This window comes from Cynocephalus volans, chromosome 1 (assembly GCF_027409185.1).
Source record: "Cynocephalus volans isolate mCynVol1 chromosome 1, mCynVol1.pri, whole genome shotgun sequence".
In the NCBI taxonomy this organism is placed as follows: domain Eukaryota; kingdom Metazoa; phylum Chordata; class Mammalia; order Dermoptera; family Cynocephalidae; genus Cynocephalus; species Cynocephalus volans.
The window spans coordinates 52,409,726-52,436,899 of NC_084460.1; the positions used below are offsets into that span (position 1 = coordinate 52,409,726).

Sequence of the window (27,174 nt, forward strand, 5' to 3'; positions counted from 1 at the left end):
GGACGGACAGGAAGAGGGCCAGGGGGGACGCCAGAACCCGGGACCATAGCACGGAAACGGCCCGGGGTTGAGCTGCAGTCAGATCCGGGGATGGAGGGAGCCGGAGAAGAAGAGTGACAAGGCCGGGCAGGCAGGCCCTGCTGTCCTCCTGCAGGCCAGCAATCTGCTGGCAGTGGAGAATCAGGCCGCCCAGGAAAGGAAGGGGTCAGGAGGTCGGGCCGCGCCTGAGCAGACTCAGACAAGGCCCAGGAAGGGAGCTGCAGGCGCCTTTGAGTCCAGGATCCAAGCCTGCCTCGGATTGTCCAAAAAGGGCCTAGGGCAGGCCTCTGGTGGGGGAACTGAGTCAGAGCAAGGCCCCAGGGCAAGGCTTCGACGCCTAAGAGCCAAGTTAGGGGTAGGGGCAAAGACCTTTGGGGTTCTCAGGGACTAACGGTGGTAGGGGGCTTCAGGACATCTCAGTCCAGAGCCGGATTGGCGAGTTAGACGCTTGTAGATCCAAGGTTGGATTGGGGTGGGGTCTCTGGGACGTTGGCTCGCTAAGCAAGGATTGGGGGGATTCAAGTGCTTAGAGATCAAAGTCAGGGCTTGGGTAGGGGGAGTCAGACAATTGGAAAGCTTGGTTATTTGAGGAGGGGTCTTTGCGCTTTGGCGAAGCGCAAAGCTGCGCTTTTTTGGTTTGAGGCCTGAGGTCTTGTCAAGAGAGGCTTCTATGAAAGGGTGGGCCAGCTAGACGAGGCCAAGAGAAAGAAAAGTGAATAAATCAGGAATATAAGTGGGCGGGGGTCCCCTGAGAGGGGGGTCACAAAGGGTGAGACATGGCCACCAGGCGTTTAACCGACGCTTTCTTGTTGTTGCGGAATAATTCCATCCAAAACCGGCAGCTGTTAGCCGAGCAAGTGAGTAGTCACACCACCTCCAGCCCTCTGCATTCACGTAGCATTGCTGCGGTGAGTCTCCCGGCGGCCTCTCCGACACACGCACCGTGTGCACTGCGGCTCTGCCTGTCTGTCTGTCTCTGTCTGTCTCTCTGTTTAAAAAAAAAAGATAAGAATAATAAGACTAAGAATAATACCGAAATGCAAGGTCTCTTGGGTAGGGTCAGGGGGCATCTAGAACCCCGGATGGGGAAAAACAGTATTAGGCCCCCGCTCCATCTCTGCCTTGCCCTCTCTCCGCACTTCCGCAGCCCCCCCCCCGCCCCCGTCGTCACTGCACGACAGGCCGCCTCCAATTTACATATGTTTTAACACTAAGATTCGGAAGCGTTGGGCCTTTCTGAAGCCTTCTTTTCGTTTCCTTTTGTTTTAAGCCCTCCCCCCAACAGTGAGCCTCACTTTGGCCCTAATGGCCAGGTTGCAGGATCACTGACTCAAATCCTTGCAAATGAACAACTCCCTCCTCCAAAAGAGGAAGGAATTGTGTTTTTATTATTTTTTTTCCTCCGGTTTTCTTTTAATGGCCTCGCAGCCCTCTGTGTGGCCGTGTTCCCTGTGAATAATTGCTTCACTGTTTTTCCTGGGGGCTCATGTTTGTGAGACTGTAAGGTGCTAGGCTCTTCGTTTTCCATTTCCAGACAGGAAATTAAGCTTTCCCCTTCATTCGAACTTTTTAAAAAAACATGGTGTGCATGTGAAAATTAACCCCCTCAGAATAGCACGTTTTTTGATTTTATTAACCAGAACCTTTATTTAGCCTAGCAGTAGTTTTTTTTAGGGAGGTCCTGGAAAGGTTACTGTTTTTTGTTTGTTTTTGATAGCAGCTGACTTTCCTTTCCTAAGCCTCAGTTTACTGCTCTGTTAAATAGGGGGTGGCAAACAGATTATTAGCTATGTAATATCTTAAATTAAAAAGCGAATTTGTGAAACTGTTAGTAGCAGACAGTACTACTGTTTACTGTAGTACTACATGCTGTAGACTGGCTGGGTTTAAATAGAAGCAGCATTGGAGCATGAGGGAATAGTCATCCCAAAACCAAATTCTTGGGGATTATACTTGAAATATACAGTTTTGGAAATCATACACTTATTTCATCTCTTAGGAAGTGTATTGCTTTTTAATTTTTTTCTTTACAATTTTATCTAAATGCTTCTGGAAAATTATGTCATATGTTGTGATTATCGACATGTCTACAAAGACAGTTTTTCCTTTCTGTAAGTCACAAGTGGAAAATGTCTTTGGCCATATTACTCAAAGAAAAGCGAATTTAAGCCGTGTGAACAGTTTCAGAATAAAAGCATGTAAACTTGGGTCAGAAAGCATAGAAAATAGGAATGGAGTGTGTTTGGGTTTTCATTTACTTAAGCATTTGAAGGTTTTTTACATTTATAAACTGAAAGAAATGTTATTACACTGAAATAAGTGTAAAGATGTCTGTGAGCACGGAAATGGGCTAATTCTAGCGCTGATTTTAAAGAATATCCTGAAATAAGCCAAGAAATAGAGAGTAGAAATTGAATGAATAAAATCCCTCAATGGATCTTAGTTATGTTAAATAAGAACTGCGCATTCCTTAAATAACTTGATTTTTATGCTACCTGGTGGGGGGAAAAAAAAACAAACAGAACTAAAACTCATGTTAATGTTTCTAGGGCACCAGTTTTAACTGATTGAAAAACATATTGTTTGTTTTTAAATTTTTAATCATATGAAGTTCAACACACTCTGAATCTTTGGGTAACATGAGATTTTTTTTTTTTAACCATCAAGTCAGACAGTTTAAAAATCTGATGTCAGAAACAGGCAGGATTTTAAAAGTCTATCTCTGAGTCAAACTGCTTTTTAAAATGGTTTTCTAAGTTAGGCAATTTTTTAAAAAAAGATACTAGCTAAGTAAAATAATTAAAAGTGGCTAGCTAAAGTACACAGTTTGGAAAAATAGGTATGTCAGGAAATGTACAGATATATTTAGCTAACTCAGACAGTTTCTTGAAAATAGATTTCTAAATCCAACAAAAAATGTGTGTCTAAGTCAGCACATTAAAAATATTTCCTATATGTCATACTACTGAAAATGTTAAGCACTTGTATTAGTCTGACCGTTTAAAATCTTTCTCAGATCATTAAAAGCAATCAGATCATTTAAAATATTCTTGTAGTCAATTCAGACTACCTAAAAAATAGATTTTGCAATCTAACAAAAATTGCCTAAGTAAGAATTTAAAAAGAAAACACATTTATATATTTTAATTGTGTGCATTAAAAACACATGGTAAATCATAAATTTCTGAAGTGTTTCGGGTGAAGTGTTCCATGTTCAGTTTGCTTACAAGTGATTTTACAGAAACTATTTCTGTGTGCACACACGCACACACAATCAAATCTGGCAAGATGCTAGCATGAGTAAGTAGAGATTATCATTTTTTCAACTTTCCTGGAAGTTGGAAAAGTGTTATAAACATTTTGTAGAAAAAGCCCTATCTAACACGATTTTTAATAACTGTATTGAATAACTCATGCAATATTTTTCACTCCATATCTAGCTCAAAAAATGTAAAACTTTGCTTCTGACTTGTAAATTTCAAAACCACATAGCAAATCAAAACTACATCTGAATATGGACTAGGTGTTAGGTGATATTAAGAAGTTATTAATTAGTTAAACTAATCAGAATCAAATTTGTTAATTTTATTAGAGATGCCTACCGAAATGTTTAGTAATGAAATATCAAGATGTCTCTTACTTATTTTAAATACTTAACCCTCCCCCAAAATAGAGGAACAAATAAGGCAAAATGTTATGAATTGTTAGGTCTAGTGATGAATAAGTGGGGGAATACTATAACATTTTACATACTTTGCTTGAATGCTTGAAAAATTACAAAGAAAAACAAATATATGTGTCATAGTAAAGTAAAACAACTAAAAAGGGACAGCTTGTAACTATATATCTAAAACTCAGGTAATTAAAAAGTAAGTAACTAAACCTGACAGTTTGACTTAATTTGAAAAATCATAACCTGACATTTTAAGTTCCTAATTAGAAGAAAAAGCTGTAGAAATTGATTTTGGTGTGTGTATTTGTTATCTCATACACAATTAAAAATAAATCACACCTAAAATAATAGATTTTTTTAAAAAAATTCTGATCATGAATGTTCACATCCTTATTGAGGAAAAAGCTGCAGAAATTTATTATGAAGTGATGTGTGTATATGTTTATGTATCTCATGTACCTCATAACAAAGCATAACTAAAGCCATATCATTCAAAAAATTTAGACTTATATTTTTTGCATCTTGGTTTGAGGAAAAAACTAGAAGTTGTTGGTAGTTGGTGGTAGGGGTTATTGAGTATACCCTACAGGTTTGTGCAGAATTCAGGAATATATCATAAATAAGAAGGAATGTAAGGAGGATATGTAGTGGCAAAACAAAGTCCCGAGGGCCACAGGGACCTAAAAGTCATTTGGCCCCACATCCCCATTTGTGATAACCCCTCATGCCTGTCTTGTACATGCCTGTCTTGCTAGATCACATTCTGTGACAGTGATAGGAAATTCCACCAGCTAGTTACTCCGTATCTTAAAAGTCTTTGCCCATGTTAATCCCAACTATGTCTGCATCTCCCACCCTGTGGTCCTAGTTCTAGTTCTGTGCCCTAGGGTCTCCAGCACAGGAAACCTCTTCCTTCTTCTGCATGATAACTCTACAGCCTTCTTGTTCCCCGGAGTTTTTTCTAGGTTCAGCATTCTCGGCTCAGACAGCATAGTTAAGTTTCTTTCTTATGAATGATGTCTAGTTTTTCTTTATCCTTTTTAAAGTTCAGCATCCAGAAATGAACAAAATTCTATTTGTTTGTGTTCTTGGTTGTGTTAATATTAGTAAAACTAATTGTTAAAAACATACTGGGTTTTGTTTGATTTTGGACTCTCAGCAAAATGCACTTGTTGGCATTTCTCATGCATTCTGTTTTTGGCCTCAGTTTTGGGTGCCCCATCACGTTTATGCCATAGGGCAACGTGAAATAAAGGAAAGAGCATTGGACTGTAAGTCTGGTGATTTAGGGCTAAGTCCCACTCTGCTGCTTACTCAGAGTATGTCTTTAGGCAAGGTTTTAATCTTTTTGAACATCTTTTGCCACATTTGTAAATTGAGGGGTTTGAGTTAGGTGATTTCTAGTTGCCATTTCAATTCAGCAGTGTTTTCTCAATTTGTTTTAATACATTGTTTCTCTGGATCAAGGCACACAGCCTTAGCTTTAATTTCAAAAGGAGAAATCCAGAGTTAACAACAGTGTTGTGGCTGTCAGCCCAAGGTTACCGACGAGAATCCTTAGAAGTACACCCAATACTACACAAAAGTAACCTTGACATTCTGTCAGCCAAGGGTGGGTTTTAAAGCAGAGCCTCATTCAAGCAATTACAGGCAGGTTGGCTGTAGGAAGCTGATAAGGATTTATGAAATTAAATAATCATTCAAAAAATTTGTAGTTTTCAATGAATGAAAAGTAGATGTTGAGTTGTCTTTCTGATCTGATGAGATGCTGTATGGATTTGTGTGATTTCCTTTGATCTCCTGGAATAGATCTAATATGGGGGTTGGAGCTACTTTGTTAGTGTTTACTGCCTAATCCATACTCGCTGTAAAATGATGCATAATCTATAAAGGGAAGCTCAAGTTAATTGGTCTTAGATTAGTTTGAAACTAGCACATTATTTTTAATAAAACATGTGCTTTAGGAAAAAAAAGAAAGAAATTAAGGATTAACTATGGTTGTAGGAAACCCAAGGCCCTTATTCAGCCTTGGCTACAATATTCAATAAGATTTACTCAGAGCTTACTATGTGCCTGGCTTTGGGCTAAGCCCTTTCCATGTGTAACTTTATGTCATCCTCACAGTGCCCTGTGAAATAGATGCTATTGTTTTTCTCATGATACAGATAAGGAAACAGATTTAGAGAAGTTAGGAAACTGGCTTAGTATCATAAACTTAATGAATGGGGGGGGGGCAGTGCAGGGAGGTGAGGGGGTGGTGCTGTGATTGGAACTCTGGCAAACCTGGCTTCAGACCCTGTGCTCTGCTTCTGTGCCATGCTGGTACTGGCTCTGTTTTCTAGGACTTGTGCTGTAGATCTTGGAAAATGGAAGAACTTTTTTTTTTTCTTACCATAGGCTACCATCTTTTCTTTATCTCACTTTACAACCTTGCATGCTCAATTTTTAACTTGCATAGTAAAGGTTCTAAGTTTTATTCCAGGCTGAGTCTGTTGGAAAATTAGTTCTCTGTCTTTAGAATCCAAGTATGAAATCATTGTATATTTCTCTTTAGACCTATTTGCTTTTCTGCTTTTAAAGATTCCATTTGAGCAGTGAGGCTTACTTGAGAATAAGGGCACTTTGTTGGATAAAAGTGAAGCAAACTTTTATTTTGGCAGTAACGGAAATAAAGTAAATATCACTATAGCATAGACCTGTACTTCCAACTCATTTTGCTCAACTTTTCCAGACTTCCTGAGTAAACACAGATGGGTTTCCACTTATTTTTCAGTTTTATGTAGAAAGTTCTTTAGACTGTAAATTCCACATGCTGCTTGGAGTTTTCAGTATTTGCTTGATTGCATGCCATTGGCAGGTCAAAAACCTAGATTTAGACATTCTAAAGATTTAGAAGGTGATGATGTGTAGTAACGTGTTTTCATTTGGCTGTATTTTGGTCTTTCCTGATGGTAATTCTAAAGGTTTTAATTCAGGTCTTGACTAAATTTCCTGGTAATTTGGTGGCAGGGGGAATTTTGAAAGCCTTCTGTTTTTAAGTAGTAAATGGGGGGATTCTTTGAAAAGATAATGTTCTGAATATAATTCCTGATGTGGTGTGGAAATACTATCACAAGTAATTCCCCAAATTGTTAATAAAATTAGGGAGACTGGAGGGTGGGGTGGAAAGAGGCCTGAACACCTGGGTCTTTCCCCATCCTAACCATTATTAACAAGCTCTGAGATTTCAGGCAATGCATTTATACATTTTGAAGTTTAGTTTTCTTATTTGTAAGGACAGGGTTGTTTCTAGCCCTAGAATCACATAATTCTGGTTTTACCTCTTATCAGCTAATAATTATAGAACTCAAAAGATCAGGGGGTGTGTGCTGGGTTAATAATCCAAGAGGACAGGCTCACGTGTAGCAGAGATTTTAGCTGTGGTTTGCAGTAATACTTTGTTCAAAGATTAAATATCAAGGAGCCGCTGCAGAACACAGTAACGGGAAGAAGATTGAGATTCTGAAGTTAGGGGGGAGCATCTTGTTTTATTAATAAAATATTTCAGTGCTTTCTTGCTGAAAATGTTTAGCTTTTAAAAAATAAAAACATTTTTTCCTTTTAAAATAAAAGGTAATGAGATTAGATTTCCATTTATTTGAAACTATCTTCTCTATTAATATCTTCTAATACTACTATTATGGCATGGTGTATGTATAAATATAGCTCTCTTTTGCTCTCGTAACAAACTGTAGAAGGAATGAAGAGGATTTTCAGCTTTCTATGTCATCTAATTGAATTTTTACGTGGAAGAATGTTGTTTGATTATATTTTTATTGCTGTCATTGTTTAATAATATTTTGGCTCTGCTAGACCAGCTTTATTTGCACTGTTAATTTTTAAATAAGAAAGTTATATTTTTTATTTTCTAAATTTACTGCTAAACATAAAAAATCAACACAGTTGATTATTGAAATTCACCACTAATTATTTCAGTGATCAATACTGTAAAAAAAAAAAAAAAGACCTCGTTGTTCAGATTATCTGTCATTAGTAAATGTCTGTTCAGAAGATAGAGTTCCCCGTTGATCTGAAAAAGAATCTTAACCCTCTGGTGCCAAGTTTCTCCCTTCCCACTCCCCTATGCAGAAATCTCTCCTTAGCTTTTGTTTTGTTTGTTTGCTTTTATAATAGCTTTATAAATAACTGAGCTTTTTAGACTAATAATAATAATACATGCCAAGCAAATAAAGAGTTTTTCTTTTATTTTACCACCTGTGTCTCTCTCCGGGAAAGAGTGGTTTCTCAGCTCTCTTATAACCACGGATAAAGCCGTGTCTGCAGGATTTAATTTGTAGAAACCGTACATATGTGGTCACTCAAATATTATCTGAATACAGCCATAGACAATTTTGGGATCATTCATTTTTTAATTTTGTTGCATTTGCAGGGTTGATTTACATTAAAATAAACATTTATTTGACCCTATAAAGTTACATTTTAGTTTTGCTCTTTTATTCTATCTTCCAAAGGGAAATTTAGAATGTGGCATATTGTGTATGATATTTGATATTCATGAAACAGATTAAACAGTATATTTTAGTGAAAACTAAAGCAAGTATATTTTATTTGTTTCTAATGTATTCCAATTTTTACAACTATTTATTGCTTGTTTTCTATCATTTACCAAAACAACAACTACAGTAAATAAAAATAAAAACATATATTGATGTAGCTTTTCTTAAAAAAGGAAGAATCAGAAAGAGGACATTTTAAATGGCTTGGTTAGTAGATTTTTATTTTTAGTCAACTTGGAGTTGTTTAAAATCTCAAGTGTTTTCTCGACTGACTATACCTTGTCTGTCTGTCTGTCCACATGCTTCTTTCTTTTTACTATCCCTCACTGGATGGGACTGATGGAAACAACCTGTATCTTCAGGAGCTGGATGAGGTATTGTATTTTGAATATTTTTGTGTGTTAGGTAATTTTAGTTGATATAATACCTGTTTTTTCTGAAGTCTTTGGTTACATATAAAATGCTAACAGAGCTTATACTTATTTTAGTATTTGTCTTGATTACTTTATAATTAACAACTTAATACCTAGAATTTATTTAATATATTTTCATACCATGTGAAGTGATGATTTAGAAAAGGGTTTAGGAAATAATCTTGGAAAAGTGTCTCAACTTTGGAAGCAGTAAAGGTTGAACATTTTCTTGAACTTGAAGACAGATTGTTTTTAGGGTTATGTCTGTAGCTTCCTGATTTCTGAGAGTAGTGTAATGTATGTAGTTGCTCAGGTAGAGTCTAGAAGGTCAGGATGTCTGGCGAAAGCCCTACCTAAGTAGGACTGAAGCCACTGGGGCTGTTGAAGAGCCTTCCTGTCACTCGTGTTTGGGATGCAGTGAGTGGCACTAATCATTGCAGGGCCCTTCCTAGGAGCATGCATATGGCCTTTTCATTCCCGGGTAGCATCTTGCCCCAGAAGGTGGACAGAGTATCTATATTCATAGCATTTTATTTTAGGAGCTCTAATAAAAGGGTTGGGAAAAAATGAGATTGAGTTACTGTTGTTAATATTTGTGTGTCTATTATCTGTTTCAGCGATGAAGGGGTAAAAATATTTTTCCTGAGGGTAGACCTTTTAAAAAGAGTAATTGTTGGGGAGGGGTTTGTGTTCGTTTTAATTTAGAAGTATGAACAGTAAGGTGGGATTAGGATCACTATCTTCAAAACCACTTTACCTTACTAGTAAATTAAGATTTACCTATAAATTCTGAAAACTGTAACTAGTTGATAATATCAACAGACTGGGCACAACCTAAATGTCCTTCATTGGGAGCTGGATAAATCAATTATATAGCATCTCAAGTATTCTGTAACTGTTAGTGAGGCCCGTCTATGAGGGCTGCAGTAGAATGAGCTCCCAGACACATCACTAAGTGGAAGGAAGCTTGCTGCAAAACAGTGTGGAAAATGTGATTCCCACTCCTTTTCTCTTTCCTTTTTTGTTAAGAAAAACAACTACCATTTATGCTTGTGTGTGCTTAAAATATTTCTGAAAAGATACACAAGAAACTATTAATGGTGGATACCCCCATGGAAAGTCTGGGATGGAAAAGAAACTTCCTTGCTATTACAGACCCTTTTCTTAGGGTAGATATATACTTTTAAACCATTTGCATGTGTTACTTTTATTACTAAAAAACAATTAGTATTTAAAAACAAGCCTGTAGCTGTAGCTCATTGAGCCAGGTGCCATGGCCATGTCTGCATGAGGAATGCTGTCCCCAGGCAGGGCCTCTCGCTGCTAACACCTTTCCCAGATCTGGGGCTCTGGGGAAGTAGAGGTCACTCAGCTCACAGGCAGTGAAGTTAAAGGACCTCCGGTACAGTGGACAAGGATGGAAAGGCTTGGGGGCTTAGAGAGTGGGTGGTTTTAGAATAGATGTTACTTTTTAGAAAAGTTTGAAAGTAGGGAACTCATGACCCCCTGTAGGATGGGGTAAGACAATAGAATGACTGTGGTTGAAGAAGCATTTGGGTAGTCGTCTGAGGATGGCACGTAAGTGGTTATCATTACTCGGGGTCTGCCATCGGAACCAATCTCCAGTCTTTCCTACTTCCTCTTCACGCAGCAAGTTCCAGAAACTGTCTATCCGCTATATGAACCTGCAGGCCCTTTTGCTTTTGTTATTCTTAGCCTCTGGGTGTTCAAAAGCGGGTCTTCACATTCTGTGGTCAGAGACCCTGAGTAGAGAGCCATTTCTCCACACAAACCCCATGTGCTGTTAGAAACGTGAGTTTGGTGTCCGGAGCTCACCAACCAGTCTGTCCATTCTGGCTACTCATGGCCACCTTACCCCCTTGTGTATTTCATGTGCCCCTTTTTCTCCTTTGTCCAGCACCATCTTATTTTCCATGAAGTATAGCTTCCAGAATTGTACATGACATGTATTTTACTTACCTCATTCATTCATTTCGTTCTTTCATGTTGACTCATTCAGCTAGTTGTAACTGTGTTTCCTTCACTAAGAAGTGCCAGGTGCTAAACTAGGAGCTGGGGATGTAGTTGGGAAGGTGGAAGAGGCTTGTTTCACTGAAGCCAAAGTAGGGCTTCAAATTGGTGTCTTCTGGGAATACTAAAAGTGTCTCCCAGATCCCAGAGTGGATTAAGTGGAAACCTGCTACTTTATAGGTGAGGCCCAAGCAAACATACCCAATGGCGCATCACTTGGGCCTCTTAGAGTAAAGGCATCTGTGGCTTCTGCTCACTCAGAGGCTTCCTGCGGTCTGTCCATTTTAGTCATTGTCCTACTCACATCTGAGTACCCTGGAGCTACCACTCTTCATTCTTCTCAGAAAATGCTAAGATGTCCCCTGAGGATGAAGCCCACCCAGTGTTCATTCTCTTATCCGAGGAAGTGTCTGGCCTCTCTTTTGTTCTCTGTCTCTAATCTACTTCCCCTCCTATGACAAAGTAATCTCTCAAATTGTTTTTTTAAATTCAAAATAGGAACTATTAAAAAATTACAAGTTGTAAATGTCAAGCTTCTAAACACACAGCCTGGGGAGGGCGGGGTGACGTAGAGGGCATCTGGGAAAGCCCAGGCTGTGCTGGGATTCCAGCCCACTGGTCACCCTACTGATGAAGGCTTGAGAAAGTCCCTGAGCCCAGCTTGGCTTCAGTGTCCATATTTGTAAAATAGGGAGAAGTGCCCCTCTGAAGGATTTTTGTTGGGACTGAAAAAGGTCAAGTCAGTAGAAGTGCTTAGTACAGGGCTGACAGAAGACCAATAATTATTCCTCCTACCTTGTTTTTTAAAACGGTGTATATATTAGTTGAGAAAAAGAAAAGTCAGTGAAACTAACAACATTAATTAGTATCAAAGTGATATGATTCTCAGATTATTTCAGTATTTTTGTACAGTTTAAAGAGTGCCTTTTTTGAACATTATGTTTGAATTATCACAGGTTAAAAAAAATGTAGTGCTGACATCCCGTGATTCTCTTTCATCCACATGCTATTCACTCCTCCAAGAACTCTGAGTTGTCTTCAGCCTAGTTGTCTGTTAGAGAAGTCTCTGAGCCCTCTGAGCCCGGTGAGTTATAAGCATAACTCATCTTGGGCTGACTTCATCATGCATGCTCCCAGAGTCTCACGTGGGAGCAGGAGTTGCCAGACTGTAATTTCCAACGTCCCTTTTGGACTTTTTAAATGTTCATTGCCACAGACAGTCCAGAATTGACAATATTGTTCTCATTACCAATGCATTATGGCTGAACTTTGCTTATTTTTTTTTAGATGGGGAGGAGGTGTATCTGACTTTTCCAGTTTCTACAGAGGATTTGCTGTTTGCTTAATCTTACAGTATACTAAATCAGCCTTCACGTAAAGACAGGGTTTTGCAGAGTAGGAAGGTTGTATGTTTGGAACAGCAAAATTTATGAGAGAGTATGTGTTTCTTTCATACATCAAGAGCTTGTCCATAGTGTCTGGTACTCTCTTAAGGGACAGATGTCAGTATCTAAAGTGGATTTCCAAGGGCAAAGGATAACTTTAGAGAGACTAGCAAGAAAGCCATTTGGGTGTGCTGTTTTGAGCATCTATTGGAATTTTTTTGCATTTCCCTCAGGAACAATGACTCTGGGTTAGGGTAGCATACCGCAGTAGTTCTTGGAAGACAGAACTACAAGTCAGAGAGATAGGAAATCTTAAATTCTCAATTCTCGTAAGTACTATTTTCATAAAAAATTTTTTCTTATTTAAAAAATATAGAATTTTTTTTTTTTTTAAATTTCAGAAGCACAAGTCCATTTAAGAAAAGCTTCAGTAACCAACATCATATATTTATTTGTAGAGGGGACTGAGTTGAAATTCAGCAAGGATAAGCTAAGTAGAGAATCAGAAATTTGGCAGGTTTTTGAAAATTGATATATATGCTGGATATTCAGAAATAAGAAAACATTTTTAAATGGGGAGTGAATTTTCTGAAGTTGAAAGGGTGATTATTTTCCACTTAATTTTTTTTATGTTTGTATTTGTTCCCATTTCAAACAGTTGACATTTATCTTCAGTTGTTTTCCCTTCCCAAAACATACTGGCCTGATTTTTGATGGTACAGACTGTGAGACATATTACAAATCCATAGTGAGAAAGGAAATGACATTTCTTCTCAGTAGGGCAGCGTTTCTTTATCATGATGAGCTATAGTGTACAGACTGTATCAAAGGGGACAAATTATTTGCTATTTAAAGTTTGCATTCTCAAAGAATCAGCTGTTCTATTTTACTGGCAAAATCCTGATAGACACCATGTGGGCAAGCTAATACCAAATGGATGGGCTAGCATCTGTCCCCTTCATGTAGAGATCTCTTAATTAGCAAGCTTCCTTAGGACCCTTAAGGAAGAGTGTATTCTCCCCAACTTTGATTTACCTCTAATTTTGGGGAAACACATCCATTGTGTAAAATCAAGTACTTTCCTAAGATTTGAATCCACTTCAACTGACTTTTCGTATATGGTTTATAATTTATTTGTTTTGGATAAAATGGTACCTAATCAAAATGCAGGTAAATTTAGAGAGAGTGATGCCATCTTTCTGTGTATCTTTTTAGTTTAATATGTGTTTGTAAACAATAAAAAAAAAACAAAATAAGATCATGAGTTTAAAAACTATAAAATCACTATAAATAAAACAAATTATTATTATTACTCTTGAAATAAGGTACAATAATACATATGGTGGATTAGATAATAAACTGGCATAGCAGAAATTCTATGACCCATGAAGAGGTACCTTAGCAATTAGGTTTTTATTTGTTTAAACAGCTGGAGTTGTAAGTTCAAGTCCTGCTCCATCCAGTCCAGCAGTAACTGTGTCCAGCACTGCTGCGTAGCTGGGTATGAGGTTTGTCCCTCTGCCTTAATCACTGTGTCCTCTACAAAATCGTGGCCCTCTTGGTGACCGTATAGCAGAGTTATGAGGAATAAACAGCTTTGCCTCTAGGATGAGGTCTGTGCCTTGTCTCCATGCCCACAGATGGCCAGCAAGAGGTGGATTTTACTGACACTTATGTGCTCACTTGAAGCCTGATCTACAGTCCCTGATGCAGTTGGTGGGGAATGAATCACAGTACTGTGTTTTGTCATTGTTTTAATCTGATGGCTTGTTGTCCTGACTCATTTTCTTAGCAAATTGCAGTTACATTTCATGGGCCTGCCAGAGTGATTGGCAGCTTGTAGAGTGGAAGGGTCTTCTGGAGTCAGCTGACCCAGCTTTTAATCTGTCACGTAATAGCTCTGTGACCTTGGGCAAGCTCCTTAACTTTTCTGAGTTTTAATTTCCATTTTTATAAGTTGGAATAGTGGTTCCTAGCTCACCTAGTTTTTGTGAGGATTAAAGTCATAAAAGGAAAGTAAAATTCCTATTAGTGAGCTCTTTAAAAATAAACAAAAGGTAGTGGTGGTTGAGGATTTTACATCACACACTTAGATCCCCAGACATGTGGGTTTGGATGACACACTATTTGTTTAAGAACCAAAATGACACTGGGCCTGCAGCATCCACGTGGCAGGTGAACACTGGTGCATTTTATCACGGCTCACAGACACTCTGGGGGCCTGGTCCCTTCAGTGTGGTCGCTGTGCAAGGTGCATTCTCTGAGTGGACTCGGTGCCCCAGAGTACATGGAGTGCCTAAAGCACAGGGAGGCAGAACCACACCAGGGGCGCAGGGGTGGTTGATGGTGAAGGCACCAATTTGCTTTAGGAATTTTGCTATGAACTCTCTGTTCAGGATTTCGGGCTTGTTACTTCAAGAGTTCTTTTAATCTAGGTTTTTCTTTATGTGATATTTTTCTCCCTTCATCTGTTGAATTTTAATTTTTGTATTGTTCCTTTATTGTTAGAAAAGCAAATAATGAAAAAGTAAGTTTAGATAAATGCAGGCAAGGGGGAAGAAAAGCAATACAAATTCTTCTCCCAATTCTACAGTGTGATTTAGAAAACCTACGAAGTATTATCTGTAAAGGACTTTTATAGACTATTTTCCTTTATGTTTTGATCATCATTTGGATCTTTTGAAACTGGCATTTAAAAATTCTGAGCTCCGAGGGCACCTGAAGATCCTTTTAGCCAGTTCACTGCCTCCAGGTGAGAAAACAGCTTAACCATGCCAAAGCCATGATTTTCCTCCCATTTTTAAAAGCTTTCTAAGGCAGTATGTTATATAGTTAAAATAAATAGAAATTATCGATATCATTTCAAAATAAGGGAAAATGTTGCCTGTGGACATTTAACTGAAGAAAAGAAATGACTGTAAGATTGCATTGAGATTTTAAGGATTGCTTTTGCCAAATGGTAGGTAATTTGCTAACTGTTTTAGGCAATTCTTTCACACATTTTAACACATGGTTAATGGTTTCATGACTAAGATAACTGAATCAGCTCTATTTGCAAAATAAGCTAAGTGTATGTAAATAAACCTTGCTGCTATTGAAAATTTTGTATTAGTTCCATTTACAGCTTAGTGGGGTTTTTTTTGACTGTGTGTGATCACATTAATTGTTGAGGTTCATGCCATTCTATCACAGTACTAGTACTAAGAGGTCTTTCTTTTAAGGATCTTTTGTTGACTTTTTTATTACATTTCTATAGCCAGATCAAGTCAAATTCATGTTCTCAAGTGTGTCCAGGGAAATTAAGAACTGGTGCATGAAAAGATAGGAAAACAATTCCAAATCCTAGCAGTATCAAAAGCAAGTTTATAATACAGGCAAGTGCATTTACTCCTACATTTCTATATCTTTTTAGGGAGCAACATTTAAAAGGGAGTAAGAGTATGCATATCTAAATGGAATTTGAATAATTATTTTAAATGTCCTTTATTTCCCTGCAGCTTGCTGATGACCGTATGGCACTGGTGTCAGGCATCAGCTTAGATCCAGAGGCAGCAATTGGAGTGACAAAACGGTCACCTCCTAAGTGGGTGGACGGAGTGGACGAAGTAAGTTGAATGGTAGTTTCTCACTGTGTATTTTTTTTGAGTAATTATGACAACATATTTAAAAATATCTGCTATATAAACTAATTTGGCTACACATGAATATATGTCCCTAGAAATACTTTAGCTTTAGGTTTGTTCATACTATAGACCACAAGAAAAAGGGGTGTGCGTGCATGTGTGCATGCTTGCGCGCGTGTGTGTGTGTGTGTGTGTGTGTGTGTGTGTGTATTACCTTTGATTTTAGTTTTAACTAAAGTTTTGGCTTTAGTATTAATAATAGCAGTAACTACCTGAATTATAGAAAGAAATTGAAAAATTGTACAATAAGGAAGAGTAGTATTTGATTTTCTTGTATCTTGAATTAAAAGTTGCTCACACATCAGCAAGCCAACATGTTCTCTGAAAGCCAAACTGTGTATTCTGAGTGTAGCTAATGTCTTGGAGGCAGACAGATACCTGCTGGGCATCAGTGGAGTTCTGGTGACTTCATTTGTTTAGATACAGTATGATGTTGGCCGGATTAAACAGAAGATGAAAGAATTAGCCAGCCTTCATGACAAGCATTTAAACAGACCCACTCTGGATGACAGCAGTGAGGAGGAGCATGCCATTGAAATAACCACCCAAGAGATCACACAGGTGAGCATGCCAGGAATCCTGGGGAGACAGGGCCAGCCCCAGCCTTCTCACAGCCATCTTGAAAGCCATTAAGAGTTACTCTGAGTTAGTCAGTGAGTCAGTGGCCTAGAGCTTCACGTCCCAACCTGAAGTTCGCAAAGGGACTTCAAGAGGCCCAAGCTCCTCCGAGTATCAGCATACATGCAAGATGTCTCAGAGGTGTAGGGACTGTTTCCTGCTAGATTCTACTGTGGATGGACTAAATAGAGCTAAAGTCAGAGCATCACTGAGTTCAATCCTCTGATTTTAAAATGTATAACTTCTATGGTACACTAGTGCTTAAAAAATGTTATGCTAAAATATTGTCCCCATAACTGAAAAGAAATTTAGAATCCTAGAAAATTTTCTTGTGAAATGCTAAATTTGACTAATTTTTAAATAGTACAACTAGTGTCTAAACTTCAGTATTTATGTTTTTTGTTTAAATCTCCTGGGTGCTAATTAACAGAGCAGGAGTTTGGTGCTATGGGAAAAGCCCTGGAGTGCTGTTTGAACCCTTGTTCTGGGCAGTGTGACAGTGGCATGATTCTCATTTAATTTCTATAACTCTAGCATTCTCATCTGTAAAACAGAAGTAATAATAGTAGTAGTACCTGCTTCATAGCATACTGTAAATAAGAAGAAAGCCACGATAGAGTGATATAACACAGCATGATGGTAGTGCACAGTGCTGGGCACACTGCAGGCACTATATATCAGGAGTCGAAATCCAGTTAAATCTTTGTGTGTGTGTAAATTAAGCCTCAGATCGCGTTTATCTGTTCGCCTTTTTCTACACCAGCCTGCAGGAACAGCATTTCACTTCTCACTTGTGACTTGCGAGGGGTGACAGGTTTAGCCAAGGGGCTTCCTTCTCCGGCTTGCTCTGAGCCTCGGGCTCGTTCTCTCAGCTCTTCCACAGATGCCAGCGCGCTGTGCAGGCCCTGCCCAGCCGGGCCCGCGGGGCCTACTCCACACAGGAGGAGCGTCTGCTTCAGAATGTGGTGGCCTCGCTGGCACAGGCTCTGCAGGAGCTGTCCACTAGCTTCCGGCATGCACAGTCAGGCTACCTGAAACGTGAGTGTCACCCGGATTTATTTCAGGGATTTTGAGTAAGAAAAGAACTTTTTGTTTTCTTTGCTTCTTTTTTGTGACTTTATATCCATTTAGCCCTGTACCTTTCATTGTTAGCTTTCGAGCACATTCACACCTTGTCCACCAAAAGGCAGTCTCCTCCCCATGTGAGACTGTGGCCCAGCATGAAGGCACAGCCCTGGCACAGATCGAGGCTGGGCTCCAAAATAGTTCACATCTCAGCAAACAAAATTTATCCCATGTCAGGCTTGAAAAGTTTGAAAATCTGTCTAGCTCATGTTAAAAATCTGTTGTTTTCTAGATGTTGGGGTTTGGGGGAAGCTGCTCATAAATAGGTAAAAAACAGTTATTATGTAAAGCCACATATTTGCATAACAACTAAAGTATTTGAGAGTGTCTGAAAAACCTTCCTGGGAGTAGGTTGAACACTTCTTCTGCTGGCACTACCAATTCGCTCAGCAGACCTTTTCTTCCGAAATAGTGCAAAGCCGAATTTCAATTATTTCCTCATTCCAATTACCCTGTAAACTGGGTTTTTCTTTATTGCCATTGTAATCAATAAAGTCCCTTCATACTACAAAAACAAACTTGTTTTCCCTCCCTCTGACAACTGGTATATTTGTATTTTAATTGTATTACATCTAAAATTTGATTAGGGCCATTTGGAATTCTTATTGGAGATGCTTCTAGAGAGAAACATCGTTGTTGTTTTTTATTTAAGTGTTTTGTAACAGCAGTTAGAGCAAATATCTCTGCTTCACTTAGAGATTCTCAGATGGTTGTGTCATTTTTGTCTTGGCAGCAAGTGAATTGTACATTTACTGTGTGACTTTGTCTTGACTAACCCCAGATGCTTGCATATTGTTGTGTGTCTATAATCCTTTACTCTCTCCTCCCTCACCCTTGGAGATAGGCTTCTTTAAAGCTGCTAAGAATATCTCCATGTGACTGTTGAGTTTTACTCTAGATTTCCCTTTTTTAATGGTGGAAAAGTTGCCAGGATGGTTTACATATTCGAGTAAAGTGAATTCCTATCTATGATAGGCATGAAGAATCGAGAGGAAAGATCTCAGCATTTTTTTGATACATCAGTACCACTAATGGATGATGGAGACGATAATACTCTATACGATCGGGTACGTGAAGGGGCTGCAAAAATTGACTACTGTACATTTGCACTCCGTTTTGTTTCCTTCTCTTCTAGACCTCTACACTTGATCTTAGCCAAAAGGCCGAGAAGCGATCCTTCTTTTCTAGACCTCTAACTTCTGCTCAATGCAGATGGAGCAATGTTGTTGACTTATATTTCCATCAAATAGTTTTTGCAACAGGCATAAGAATAGCCATAATGTTTCTTCCTTCCCAAGAGCCACAGGGAGACCTTGTAATCTTGCATCTTGCTTTCTTGGAAGGAACCCAGAGAAGCACAGGGTCTTCCTCTGATGGTTTTGCTCCCCAGCCCTTGTGTGGCTGCAGACCTGGGCTTCTCTCCCTGCTCCCCACTTTTTGGCCACTGTGCTCTAGATTCTGCTGGTTTGGGGAATTTGGATCTTTCTTGTTAGGGGGAAAAAAGTGCTTATTTACTCTTGATGTGCTGTATAGGAATGTTTTCAAAATTAATTTTCTTTAAATCATATCTAAAGTGGAACACCATAGCATTCCTGAGTGGAGGAAAACAATCTAACCTACAGACTCCGCACTATTGTTTTGCTAGGGTTTTACAGATGACCAGTTAGTGCTGGTGGAGCAGAATACACTGATGGTGGAAGAAAGGGAGCGAGAGATACGCCAGATCATACAGTCTATTTCCGACCTGAATGAAATATTTAGAGACTTAGGAGCAATGATCGTAGAACAGGTATGTGAGTTGATCTTCTTCATTAATGGGTTTTCCTTCTCAATGTCTGGTCCTTCTCCAAATTGTATTAATCCTTTCCTCCTGTCAGGAAAAAAACTTGAGTCTATCCCTCCAATGTGTGTATACAAATATATACCTATATGTTTATGTATTTGCAAATGATACAGATAGACTATTGTTATTCCCTATAAAAAAAAAGTCAATAAACCTTTTTTTAGATAAAAAATAGATGTTTTAATGTTCTCGGTCCATGCCCCGAGGGCATTCATGTGAGCACCCGTACTTTGGAGACCTGGTTGGTTTTGACCATGCTCAGATGTATGTAAGATTTCTCTTCTGATTTTGGCAGGTTATTGTGTAATGGCAATTAGAACCACTAGCTTTCAAGTAGAATTAAGTTGTTGTTCATCGTTAAAATCTGATTAAGGCATTTTATTATCTTGCCAGCAGGGATTTGGGTCCTGATTCCCCTGAAACCAACTGCAAAGTGGAGTTTCAGGCTATGGAAGATCTAGTTACATTAATTACTCCAGCAGTTCCCAGTGAACTGCTATCTGTTCTAATCCAGCATGTTTCAATAAAAGCCCTTTTTTTTCCATATAACCCAGTGTCCCCTTCTTCTATTTGAACCAAGAAATTAAACCATTTTAAAAATTCTTCTTGAGGCCAAATTCTTAATTTTTGATGGTGGATCAGAGCTTACCGTTCTCTGTTCTAATCCATGGAGACCTGTATTCACATTGATAGACATGATAGTCAATTTGCAGGCCTAACCAAAACCAGGTTGAGCTTAACTGGTGTTCTTTGCTTACTTGAATCCAAGTACTTAAGCAGCGAATGGGAACAGAAGCTAGCCCTTCAATTTGGGAAGAACCATATATATTTTAAAGCCCCAGTAAGTCTGAATATGGCATTACCTATAATGACTAAATCCAAAAAAGAAACCTCAGTTTGTCAGTATTTCTTTCTCATGAACTAGACTTTATCACAACTAACACAGCACTGTGCCTAATATTGCTTGAGGATGGATTCCAGAGCTCAGTGTGTACCTTTACAACACAGTTAAGTAAAACAGATCGTCCTGTGGATGATGATGTCTGTAATTTGCATATCTCATTTTTGAAGTTCAATTTTCCCAGTTGCGGTTGTTGATCATCTGTAACTATCATTTATTACTCAGGGTACCGTCCTTGATAGAATCGACTATAATGTTGAACAGTCCTGTATCAAAACCGAAGATGGCCTGAAACAGCTTCACAAGGTAATAGCATATCTTTCAATAGGTGAGAATTTTAGGAACTGTTATCAAATATCAAGAATTCCTAAGAGGATCTCTTCCTTCAGAACTGTCTTCAGCATTCTTGGGTATATTGTGAACTCTCGTACAGCAGTGTAAAGATGGACAGCATCATTTCATTCAGAGCCGACCATGTAGGTCATTGCTTTTTTACTGCAGTTCGTGATTCCAGGTGTGCCTCACACTAAGCTCTGAACTGCCAAGAACTCCCTTCTGTGACAGTAAATTCTAAAGAGATTGGAGTTTTCTTCCTTTTAGAAAATATTCCATCCTTTTTGAGTCTTCTTGTTTTAGGAAATGAATTGAATGGGCATTTGCTACAATATGTGTTGAAAAATCTGTCTGCTTGCAGCTGCTGACTCAGTCCCTCTTGTTGTGACGCATTTCTGATGAATTGCTGGTGGGAGAATCATTCAGGGGAAGATAAAAATCTAATTTTCCCATTAATTACCACAGCATATCTGTGTATTACCTTGAGAAAAGAGAAGTTTGTTGAAGTGAGAGTATTAGCTCTCTTATTCTTTGCTGATAAGGTAGCTATTTCCAGGGTGTTTTTCATGATATTTGTTAATTTCTATCTTTTCTAAAAATAAATGAAAAGCATCTTAGAAATCTTATAATCAGTTATGAGAAACATATGCATACACTTCTGAGTGGCTCTCATATATAATTGGGTACATATTTCCTTTAAAAAGAATACAATAATAATACTTCCAAATAAAATAAATTTTGTCCGTTTTCTTGTATCTTTGAGACCCAGTGTTATTTTTAGCCATATAATGAGCAGTTTTTCAATTCACTAATGTCCTACTCTACCATTTTTCTGAAACCAATTGCTTCTATAGCTGAGATGGGCTCATCTAATAGTAGTATCAGGTTTACAAAAAGTCAAACCCTGCACAAGTCTGACCAGAAACCCTGAATGGTCTTCGCAGCATGCTGTTGCCCAGGGCTGGGTGGGAGTGAGGTATCTGCTGAGAATGGGGAAGGGAGTCTTGCCAGTGTACACAGAGGCTTTTCAAGCATTTAGATTAACTTAGTTGCCAAGCCCTGTATATTAAAAGTGAAAACTAGCTTTAGTTTCTCACTCTATAGTACCCAGGTTTTGATATGCTGCTAAATTATGCATTGGTTTTGAAGTTTCTTAAATAAAATCTAGTGAAACATGTTTTGTAATATAACACAAATAAAGGGAAAAGCTTTCTCCACAGGAGTGAACAAATCTAGTGGGAACTGAAAATTTCGTTTTAGGTTCTACTGTATAAATCATTTTGAGAGGTTTTAAAGTATATTATTTTGCATTGGCTTCCCTAGTGTTCTGGGGTACTTATTAGAAAAGGAAGCATGCCCCCCTTGCCTCCCAGGTCATGCTGTTGCCACAGCAGGGCTACTCTTTCCGGGCAGTTGGCTTGTCTGCAGGTGGTGGAGTCATGGGTGTTGCTCACGCTGACCTGACTCTCCAGAAGTCTTACCTGTCCTGATGTTTCCTCCCAGTTGATGAGGGGCTCCTCCAGATGGGTCAGATGGGCTTATTTAGGAAACAAAACCACCAGTCAGAAGGTTGGTATGGGGCCAGGGAGGGAGAGCAGAAGAGATTGGCTGTTCTGATCAGGTCTTGCCACCTACCGTCTGCTCTTCGTCCTCTGTGTGCTGCAGTAGCAACATCTGTAGAAGGGCAGGGTGTGCTCCTAGGATGTGCTTAGAGACCCCTCTCCACTTGCCTCTATCCCGGCTTCCCCTTCTCAGGGTTCTGTGTCCATCAGTAGCAACATGGGGTGCTTTAGCACTTCCGCCCCTAGGTATGGTGGACTCATGGTGCTCCCTGCACAACGTGGTGAAGGGGTGCTGAGGGCGGGCCCCGTCCCTAGGTTGAGCTTGCGGAAGCTCCTCTGTTGTGTCGTCATTCGTGCAGGGAGACCTTGCCTCAGGTGTGTTTTCTCTGCACTTGGCATCCATGGGGCATATATACCTGTTTTTATTTCAAAGGAAGAATTTTTTTCTTATTTCCAAATTCAGGGGAGGTAGAAAACTGGCCTCTTTGGAACCCTCAGTTCCTTATCTACTGGTTATGGTGGCTTCAACCAGTTGTTTCATTTCATAGTGAATGAGGTGTGCATTCATTTAAAGAACAGTGTCCAGAAACAGACAGCTCTTATTGGAAGAGCGGTTCATGACAGTAAGTGGGAGTCAAGGCAGGCAGGAGCAAGTCCATCTGGATCCAGAGGCATGATCTTTGACTTCTCCGTCAGCTTTTGGCTTAACGGTAATTTCAAACAAGTGCATTCATAAGTCCAGGATAAATAAGTAGCTCTCAGATCATGGGACTTGTCCACTCCTTTTGATTGAATTCACTTTAATTATTGAAGGGATTACAGTAACATAGCCTGTAGCAGAGATGTCAGTTATGTGCAGATAGAAGCAGAAGCCCAAACTGGAATTGACTGAGACTTGATCTGGGATTTGGGGGAAAATGACTGCCTTTTTTCCCTCCTCTTTCTGCAGGCAGAGCAGTATCAAAAGAAGAATCGGAAGATGCTTGTGATTTTAATATTATTTGTCATCATCATTGTCCTCATTGTTGTCCTCGTCGGCGTGAAGTCTCGCTAAGTGACGTTGGGTTCTCATGGTGTGCTGGCTGCGTGGATTTCCCAGGTGTGAGGGGCTCAGCCCGTGCTTGGCTGGCTGCCTGCGGAGGTGCGGCCCCCGGATCCGAGAGTTGGGGCAGCAAACCTTTCCATGGACTCCTCCTCCCAGTCGTGCTCAGCGAGGGGAATGGGCTTTTGTTTTTCCTTCACTGTCAAGAACTTACGGACCTTTGATACTGTTGCAGAATAGAGATTGAGTTCTGTGATCAGGTATAATATATATTTTTTTGAGAAAGAGAAAATGAGTTGAAAGTTTACAGGCACTGCAGAAGCTGTTCAGTATTATACGTGTATATGCTATTTTTCTAGCAGTCATGTTTGAGCAGCATGTTAAAATAATTTTTGGAAAAATTTTTTTTAACCATCTGGTTTTTAAGAAATTTGGTACCAAAATTTATTAGTAGAGGCAAAAATTCCTCTTCATCTTTCTCTCTATATTTTACAGTTGAAAACAAACTAAGAAGTCCTTTAAGAATTTATAATCCATTCCCCATTAACTTAATTTAGCTATTCCATCACTGTTAATGATCAGAGTAACAAAGTGTGAAAAATAAGAAACCATCATTGATGTTAATTAACACATTTAGATGGGCCAGTTAAAACAGCTATATAAGTTTAAATTAATTGTAAATAGAGTATTCCTCATTTAAGATTTTTGCACTGCATTTTCTACTGTAAACCAAAAGGAGTTAGTAAACAAAACCATCTAAATGTAAAAGTTGGTGATTTGAATGAACCTCATGTTATAAGGAAGCTTGACAGTGTCATGAAAGTCACCAGATACAGCCAATGTGTCCCTGTGGCCGTCCCCGGCCACCCTTGCTCAGTCCATTACTTACATACTAACTACATAATGACCTGTTCAAACCAGACTCCATTTAATGAACTGTGAATTTACACAGAGGCCTTTTTAAATGGGTCACCCCATTTAGGGTTAGTGGACCTCAAATTATTAACCAAACATCACTCTATTTCAAAGTAAAATATTCCACCAGTGATTTGATTTATCGGCTCTTCAACTGCCACTTAGCAATGCCCAGAACGTAGGCATATTTCCGAGGATTGTGAAAATTTGACTAGGAGGAAATCCTTCGGTTGTGTGAGCATAGATCAGATCACCAAAGCAGGACTCTGTCGTTTACTTACCTACTGTCAATATGGTGCTCGAATATATTCCTGGAACTGTAGAGTAATGTGGGAAGTGATGATAACTTTGAAAACTGTTTATTGGCCCTGTTTTAATTGACACCAGTATAGTTTTAATGGTCTTTGCGTAATTTTTGATGGCTTTTCCATTGTTTTTGCTTCTCTTAAAAAGTTTAAGAAGAGCATGACCTCATTAAATATGTTACGCTTTATTTGGATCAGTCACGTAAGATGTCTCTGTAGAATTGACTTTGAACTTGCTTCCAGAGATTCAAGTTGTCCAAACAGATCATGGGCTCAACACCCAAACCTCTGCCCCAGCCTCCCTTTCCCAAGTTGTTTATGCCTCCAGGCAGCCACTGGTTTTTAAATTATTGATGTGACGTGGATGACAATGATCCTAAGGTGTCCCTGGCATTTCAGGAAATAGCATGGTATTCCCTGACAAACATTAGGAAAGAGGATCATGGAATACAGATCTGGCGCCTCCGCAATCACCTCTGAAATGTGGGGCTTCTACAGATCTTGAGAGTCACTCACTGTAGGTTCTTTAGTCCCATTTTAACCCAATGGTTGAGATGTTCAAAGGTAGACCAGTTGCTCATAGGAGTGGGGCTGTTCACATTAGGGGATTTGCCTCAAAAATGCTCTACAGAGGCAATACTAGATCATTGTTGAAGCTTCTTAAAATGCTCAGTCTTATTAATCCTTGAAGGAAAGTGATCTTTAAGAAAGAATCACCATTTATTTATATTTATTTTTACCAAATAAGGTGATTAGTGTTGATTATTGTGCCCCTAGCCCATTGGGTAAAATAATAGATCTGATTAGAAATTGTTTTAAGGATTACATGTGGGCATGGGGGAATTGTCCCATTCTGCCTGAAATCAGTGCAGTGCTGGCTAAAATCCCAGCTGTCTGCTACCATAACTGGTGGCCCAGTGCAGGAAATGGACAGACCCAGCATGGAGCTGGCCCCAGAGCCTGTTCACCGACCTGCTTGGGTCCTCAAACCACTGTATTTTTCTGTTGAGCCTATACTTGGGGAAAGATCAATAGCATTTGAGGAAGTAAGAGAAAATTGATAATCATGTCTTGGTACCTCAGGGTAATTCTTTCCCTCTGAACAAGATGGCCTCCTTTGCCTGATGACAGCTGTTGTCCGTGGGCACGTCAGACCCTTCCGTGGAGGCGACAGGTGCTCAGTCCAGTCTCTTCCCTGGCCTGCAGTGCAGTGCACCCTTGGAGAAGAGGCCCAGTAGGGAAGGCTCCCTCTAGGCACCCCGAGATGGGCCTCTGGACACTTGTCCCCTTTAAAGTGTCCTGGGGTGGCTTCAGTTAAGCGGAGCTGGGAGGAAAAACGGAAATGTTTACAGTCAGTTCTCCAAAGCTTCTGATCTTTCCTGAGATTGTAACTGAAAACTGCTGTCTCGTTTTGTTCGTTTTGGGGGTGGTGGTGCTGGCTGGGCCATGCCGCGTGCAATGTCTCTAATTTAACGAATTTGCCTCTTTCTCTGCTAATTGAGAGAGCATTATTTATTTGTTTTGACACAAGTGCTTTCAGTGTTTTACCCTAGCTAATGGCTTCTTAAAGGTAATAAAACCCTTCCAACCTAATTGGTCAGATAAGACTTTTTTCTCATATGCTTAAATAAAGCAATTAGTGAAGTGCTTCTATCCAAAATGACTTTTTTTGTCCTTTTTTAAAACTAATTTACTGTTACTGGAAACTTTTTGTACAATAAAGCAGTCATGCAGATTAAAGAACATCCTGGAATCCTAGCATTAATTTTAACGATGGGTTCATGTTTTCTTGAAATGCATTTGTGTTAGAGGAGGGCCTGGCCAGTGTTGTGATCGTTTGGGCTGATGACTGTTTGTTTTGTGCCTCAGGCCTTTGCCTTGGTGTCTGAAAGTCGATCTGTCTATCTAATGGATGCTTTCAGAGAGACCAATCTGTTTGCTATCCAATATACAAAAAGGGAAACTGTCTAAGAGGCAGATTTTCATATGAAAACATATGCTTTATATACATACCAAAAAGCATTTGGAAATCTTCGAATAAAAGTGTAATGTGCCTTGTTGAGAGATAACACACAGGCTCCAGGACACCTGACTTTCTAAAGGACTGGGTGTTTTCTGTCCTGTTACAGCACAAACTTCAGGGATGGTGTTTGCCAGCTGAGCTCAAAGCCAAGACTCTGCCCCTGAAATGTGTCTGGGGTCCTCAAAGATGGTACTTTGTCATGAAGCTTGACTCTCATGCATCTGTACTCCTGGTGGGAGGTGTGGCCGTAAAGTCATGATGGGCTTATGTATTTTTTTGGTTAAACACCAGAGTCTAGACACCAAAGTAGAACCTGTTGCTGCGAGTGGTCTCTGTGGCAAGGGCCTGAGATGCTGCTGTCACTTGCAGCAGTTACCTGCAGAACCTGTCCACAAACCATGCAAAAGCAGCCTCCACCTCCTGTGGCGCTCCCACCCCCAACTTGCTCACCAGCCACTGGCTCTGTCCACGAACAAAATCCACTCTCAAAGCGTGGACATTTGCCATAGGCTTCAAGGACATTCTGACCAGCAGTGATAACATTAAAGAAGTCCTCCATCCTGATGGGGGCTGTGTAAAGATGGCAAAACTTGTGAATGTGCCGGCTCTGTCACGTGTGAGGTCTTGAATGGTAATCTCTTGTGTTATGTTCCTGACTCTTTGATGGCCATTCTTGAAATGGCACTAGAGGAGTATGCAGGTATAAGTCGAAACATCGCTGTTGAGC

At 39.5% G+C, this 27,174-nt stretch overlaps 1 protein-coding gene across 3 annotated transcripts; it reads left to right on the forward strand.

The window, feature by feature from the left end:
- STX16 (syntaxin 16) lies at positions 1 to 26,167 on the forward strand. 3 transcript variants are annotated; one of them, XR_010024032.1, is made up of 9 exons: positions 1 to 947; positions 15,595 to 15,702; positions 16,201 to 16,341; positions 17,271 to 17,436; positions 18,499 to 18,590; positions 19,169 to 19,312; positions 20,493 to 20,573; positions 23,112 to 23,464; positions 25,508 to 26,167. XR_010024032.1 is itself a non-coding variant. In XM_063101673.1 (8 exons), exons 1-8 carry the CDS (start codon positions 816 to 818, stop codon positions 23,214 to 23,216), a joined length of 969 nt encoding a protein of 322 aa, XP_062957743.1. In that variant the 5' UTR covers positions 1 to 815; the 3' UTR covers positions 23,217 to 26,167. The 3 variants fall into 3 exon arrangements, 2 of the variants coding, with proteins under 2 accessions (XP_062957743.1, XP_062957754.1); XM_063101673.1 differs by having other exon boundaries at positions 23,112 to 26,167; XM_063101684.1 differs by lacking the exon at positions 1 to 947 and adding an exon at positions 8,636 to 8,642 and having other exon boundaries at positions 23,112 to 26,167.
- The last annotated feature ends 1,007 nt before the right edge of the window (positions 26,168 to 27,174 follow it).

Coding starts and splice junctions, on each gene's coding strand:
- STX16 (XM_063101673.1), top strand. CDS start 816: ATGGCCACCAGGCGTTTAACCGACGCTTTCTTGTTGTTGCGGAATAAT. Junction 15,703..16,200: donor GGGTGGACGGAGTGGACGAA/GTAAGTTGAATG, acceptor TCATTTGTTTAG/ATACAGTATGATGTTGGCCG. Junction 19,313..20,492: donor GAGCAATGATCGTAGAACAG/GTATGTGAGTTG, acceptor TTTATTACTCAG/GGTACCGTCCTTGATAGAAT.